General features: G+C 34.6%; 1 protein-coding gene across 1 annotated transcript; it reads right to left on the bottom strand.

Annotated features, from left to right (window-relative positions):
- Window positions 1-808: 808 nt before the first annotated feature.
- On the bottom strand, window positions 809-5076 carry LOC122054803 (chorismate synthase 1, chloroplastic-like). The gene is made up of 13 exons (XM_042616237.1): window positions 4797-5076; window positions 4039-4189; window positions 3874-3950; window positions 3705-3763; window positions 3449-3532; window positions 3216-3308; window positions 2638-2718; window positions 2417-2548; window positions 2165-2267; window positions 1969-2063; window positions 1808-1873; window positions 1441-1525; window positions 809-1101 (listed from the first exon to the last, which is right to left on the bottom strand). Exons 1-13 carry the CDS (start codon window positions 4948-4950, stop codon window positions 956-958), a joined length of 1326 nt encoding a protein of 441 aa, XP_042472171.1. The 5' UTR covers window positions 4951-5076; the 3' UTR covers window positions 809-955.
- Window positions 5077-5686: the final 610 nt, after the last annotated feature.

Genomic DNA, 5686 nt, shown 5'->3' with positions numbered 1-5686 from the left:
TGGACTTAGACTCATTTAATTAATTTAATTCAATGAATAGAGATTCATTAAATTAAAATTGACTTGAACCAATGGTTAGATTAGATCAACCAAGGGAGAGAAGTTGTCAAGTTTAACTTGACTTAAGTAGGAAGATGAAGAGTCAAGTTTTGACTTGACTTTGACTTGACCAATGCCACATCATCAAGGCTTCTTCATTTGGTTAAGTTTGACTTGACCAAATGCCACCTCATGGAGGAGATCAAGAGACTTGACTCTTGATATTCCATGGGAGTTACATGCCTTGAAGTGGCCGGCCACTTTTAGGTGGAATGAAAAATTAATTTTTCATTCAAGTGGTTGTAACTCAATCTTCTTCTTCCTCTTGAGTTCTCTTCTTGCTCTCCCTCTCCTTCCTACTGATCTCTAAGGTTGCTAGCACATCCTTAGAGATTTTTTTCTCCATCTCTTGCTTGTATGGATACACATAGAGAAGTGTCTACTTTGACACTTTCGAGATCCGGCGAACCGAGGACAAGCGGGATTGCGAAGGGCTTCACATCAAGGGTATATTCTTTCTTCATGTAGATCTAGGAGTAGATCTAAGTTGTAAACTCGTACTCGTAAATTTTGTTCTATACTCTTCGCACGGATCCGTTGGCTAGGGTGATTCGGGATTTCCGCGATGCGAAAAAATGATTTTCGCGATCCGAAAAACCAAACAAAAATATAGAAAATAAAAAGGATTAAAGATTAATGAGTTTGGTTCATCGTGTTCGTGACCAAATGTCGTGAATAATTCATGAAAAAATTAAGGACAAAAGAAAGATTTGTGTTATATCATAAATATATTAATAAAAGTTGTTAAAAATCATACAAATGCCATGTTGCACATACAATATATTAGAATTCACTACAAAAACAACATTTATTGTCACTAATTTGAGCAAGAATTTGATACTCAGCTGTGTCATTTCTAGGGGGTGATTAAAGATCTATTTGGATCTTGAACAATTTGTTGCTGAAGAGCAGCATTGGCAGGAAACAATCCGCATTGCGATGTTTGCGCCATCAGTTGATCTAACAGCACCAAAGCTGTCATCGCTTCCACCATCGGAACCGCTGTAAGATCAAAATCATATTCGGATGTGATTGCCAAAGATTAAGAACACATTTGGTTTGCAAGAATATTATATCATTCCAAACAGAAATAACTATTCTTGCATTTCGATATTATAACTTGATAATCGAATTGTTACTCTCCTAATCTTGCTTAGCTTCCAAAGCAAACTTTTAATTGTAAGAATGAAAAATTATTTTCATTCCATTGATAAGGAATTCAAATTCAGACACTACTACTATATTTTATTTCGTTCCCCAATAATAATGATTCAAAACCGTGTTAATTTCATTCCATAAACTAAATATCCTATTGGAAGAGGGACAGAAATTATGACTAACCTCGAGGGACAACACAAGGGTCATGACGGCCTCTTGCGATGAGTTCAGTTTCATGTCGATCTCTTGTTACTGTTTGCTGTTTTTTCTGATTAAATGAAAATTGCCAATAAGAATCATGATAGAATTGTGAGAAACACAAAGTTCAGAAATTACCAAATTGGAAATAGATTGACGAATTTCACTGATCAATTATCAATCCAAAATAGAATAAAAAAGATCTTTTCTAAAAATAGAATAAATTGTACTTGATGAAACATTTCTGCATGAAAACAACTAATTTCCCCATTCTTTCCATTTAACGTCATGGAAAACTTCGTCTTCTATTTTGACTCATATAAAAGAAGAATATGGAATGTAATGTAATTACCGCGATAGTAGACGTTGGTTTAAAAGCTATTCTAATGCAAATGGTTTCTCCATTGGATATACCTCCCTGTCGAGAGAAGTCATTATCATTCCGCAAGCCTTAATTATCCTAATAACAAATTTCATATTAAATAAATCAGTAGTAGTAATAAAAAGACAAACCTGTATGCCGCCAGACCGATTCGTTCTTGTCCGCATATTGCCATGCTCATCCATGTAGAACTCATCATTATGCTCGCTTCCAGTCAAGAAAGTACCTAAAAAAGTTTGATCACAAGTACAAGAACGAAAATGTTGAATAATCTAGAAGTTCTAATTGCAAATAATGAATATTTTGATCAATTTAACAGATACCAACCTGCAAAACCGCTGCCAATTTCAAATCCCTTAGTTGCAGGGAGAGACAACATAGCTTTTGCCATATCAGCTTCCAATTTATCAAACACTGGACATCCAAGCCCCTAAGACAATGGAAGAAATGCAACATAGAATGATTTCAGAAAAATGAAATTGTTTTTCCAATTAATTCACAAAATGCCAACTGTTATAAACCAATGTAGAGAATAGTCTATATATAGTAGCAAGAATCTGAATTAAGTGAAACAATTACTCTTGGAACATTTCGAGCAATGCAAGTTACTACGCCTCCAACAGAGTCTCCCTTAACTCTCACATCATCGATCGCCTCAATCATCTTTTGAGCGTATTCTTGATCTGGACATCTGACAATGTTACTCTCAATCTGTAAGTTTTTTGGCAAAATATGATCAATTTTCCATAACATGAAAACAAAAATGGAATAGTGATTAGAAGAATTGAGCAACCACGGACTTGATCAAGGGTCACTGTCTCATTATCAACAACACCTTCAGGAAGCACAACTTTATGAACTTGAGAAACGTATGCTAAAATCTGGCCAGGAATAAAATACTTGGTGTTATGCAGGTATAGAGCAAAGCCAATATGCAATCACTGCAACAAACTTGATGATGGAAGTAACTTTAATCAACTAAATGTTAAATCATGAACAATCAGTTATCTGTAGATGGGACATGCTATCAATCATGCAATAATATTGGAACTATGTGATAGATGACAAAGATACAAAAAAAATTGAAAATCTCTGTGAATTCTGATGGTAAAAAAAACTTCAAAAAAATGGTAAAACGTTGCAACACAGTACCATGAACTAGGCAAATATGATCAAATCAACAGTTATGAATGGACAGGCTAGTCACAATGTGCATCCCCAGTTCAATAAGCATGCACTAGAGGATTCCAAGTGTATTTTCCCTTTTTTTTTGTCAAAAGGATAGTACATGTAGCGACAGTTATCCAATGGTGATACAGAACACCATATCAGTGTTTATGTCAAAGCACGATAAAAAAAAAACAATGAAGAAACCCACCTCTGTTCCTGCATACATCTTAAGAATCTTTTTTGCAATAGCTCCTGCAGCAACTCTACCAATAGTTTCTCTTGCTGATGATCTACCACCTCCCTATAGTTCCAGAAGGGCAAAAATATCAGACATGAAGGGTTGGACTTTTATCTCCATGATTGTGATGTGAAAATAGCACTTCAATTTAACAAACATCATTTTAGGATAATAAAAGAGAACTAGAAGCAAGTATCAAGAACCTGTACTGCTCTCAAACCATATTTGAAGTCATATGTTGCATCTGCATGAGAAGGCCTGTATGCCATTGACATTTCACTATAGTCCTGCAAAAGACCATGCATGAGTAATTATCAACATGTCAGGAACATCAGAAAATGGACATTCATTATCAGTTATTTCAAAGCACGTTATAAGGATGATCAAGAAATTACTGGAAACTGGAAATTTTGGCAGTTGCCACAGTTTCATTGTTAATAGAGAGTACATGGGACTCACATGTCCTCTTTGATCTGTATTTGGTACAAATACACAGATAGAAGTCCCAGTGGTCATTCCTGCAGTGAAAGTTTGAATCAACAAAGAAGGCGACTATTTAGAAGGATTTGCTATATGACAGTAAATCTAAAAAAAAATAGATAAGAAACGTGAGAAAAATGTGCCCGACCATCATATATTCCTGAGAGAATACGACAAGTATCTGTTTCTTTTCTTGGAGTGGTTATCCTGCTCTGACCTGGCCTCCTATAGAATAAACCAAAAATGTTAGACCAAATCAAAATATTTGCACAAAGCAAGCAGTGAATAGGTTGAATGCATATGAAGCATAAACCTTCTATCAAGTTCAAATTGCAAATCCTCCTCGGAGAGAGGAATCCTTGGGGGGCATCCACTAATAACACAACCAACACCTCCTCCATGAGATTCACCATAGGTTGAAACTTCAAAGTGCTTTCCAAATTTATCTCCACCAGCTCGTACCTCTGATTTTCAGAAATAGAAAACTCAGTTATAAAAAATTCACACACACAAACAAAGATGGTAGTTTTCTTTTAAAAAAATAAATAAAAGAATACATATATTGATAAGAACAAGTTGCAATGCAGAATGTGAATGAAATCTAATAAAGGATATATAACCAAACATAAAATCAGAAATGATATTTGGAAGAAACATTCCTTAATAGGATTAGTGAACTATATGAATAAAAAGGTCTGCTAGGCAAGCAATTCAACTCAAGTACAAAGTGGATTTCTAAGACAAATTAAAATAAGGCACAACACAATCAACACTTCAATTATATGTTCCATTTCATGTTCTTATATAGAACATGCAAATTATCCGAATGATCTCAAGGTTCAACGATTTCTCTTTTTCATCAAAAAGAACAAAAGATAATCTAATGCAACTCACTATTGATTTTGAGAAAAGTAGAAAACAGATTTTACTTTCCCCCAATCAAATAACCCACTGTCCCCTATTTGTACTCATTCTCCTAGTTCTATTCTATTCTATTCAGAAGGCGCAGGATTGCATTTTTATCTCATACAAGGACGTTAACAAGGCGGCGGGAGGTCGACAAGAGCTTACCGAGCCTCTTGGGAGGAAGGTAACTCCGGCGGCAGATGGAAATTTGGGCAGCGGAGGAGGAGAAAGGACGGCGAAGGCCAGAGACTTGGTGGAGGCCGATGCCGCAGACGCCGTCGGCTCTCCTCAACCCGACGAATGATTCCGAAGACGCCATCAATCGATCGATCGCTTCTCCCTCTCTACGATCTGAATCCTATCTGGGGATATGAACTAGGGATTTATCGAACAGGAAAAGACTCACCTACCACGCAGTTCCCACCAACCGCATAGCTACCAGACTAACAATAAGAAAAAAATATAAAGGGTATAGAAATAAAAAATGAATTAAAAAATTTATACTTATCATTTTCTCAATTTCACCCCCCCAAAAGTTCTCAAAAATCATTATATCTCATTATAATCTCTCAAAATTTTTTAAAGGGAAATATGTTTTTTTATTCTCTCATCAATTTAAAAATCACACTCCCAAAATTTTGATTGATTTATTTAAAATAAAAGTGATAAATGATTTTTAGAATATCAAATAAAGTCTTAGTCTATAATTTTTATTTTAAAATATTCTTAGCTAAAGTCTTTTAGAACTACCCTTATAAATATAAAATTTGTATGTTCACTGAGAAATGATCTTGAAAATTGAGAAAATCCTGCACAAAACCCCTAAGTTAGATAGAAGGAGAACTGAAACTCTTACCTACTATATTTGAGAAAATCAAATTTAAATGAACAAACTGTACTATAAGATTGTTTATTACGCAGAAGTCATAAATTTTTCTTAACAATTTGTTAAGACAAAAGAAATTAAATATTACAGTATATAACTAATCGGAGAAGGAGACCAAATTTTAATTCAACAAAATAATATTATAACAGCGTTATTAACTTCTTTGCAT

The sequence above is a fragment of the Zingiber officinale genome, chromosome 1B, assembly GCF_018446385.1.
Source record: "Zingiber officinale cultivar Zhangliang chromosome 1B, Zo_v1.1, whole genome shotgun sequence".
Lineage (NCBI taxonomy): Eukaryota > Viridiplantae > Streptophyta > Magnoliopsida > Zingiberales > Zingiberaceae > Zingiber > Zingiber officinale.
Note: the sequence above shows the minus strand (reverse complement) of the source record. Positions and strands in the feature narration are given on the sequence as shown.

What these genes read in the sequence shown, in the direction of transcription:
- LOC122054803 (XM_042616237.1), bottom strand. Translation starts at nt 4,950, where the DNA reads ATGGCGTCTTCGGAATCATTCGTCGGGTTGAGGAGAGCCGACGGCGTC. An exon ending in ATGGTTTGAGAGCAGTACAG is followed by an intron (nt 3,309 to 3,448) that starts GTTCTTGATACT and finishes CTGGAACTATAG; the next exon opens with GGAGGTGGTAGATCATCAGC. An exon ending in TTGCTCGAAATGTTCCAAGA is followed by an intron (nt 2,268 to 2,416) that starts GTAATTGTTTCA and finishes CCATTGTCTTAG; the next exon opens with GGGCTTGGATGTCCAGTGTT.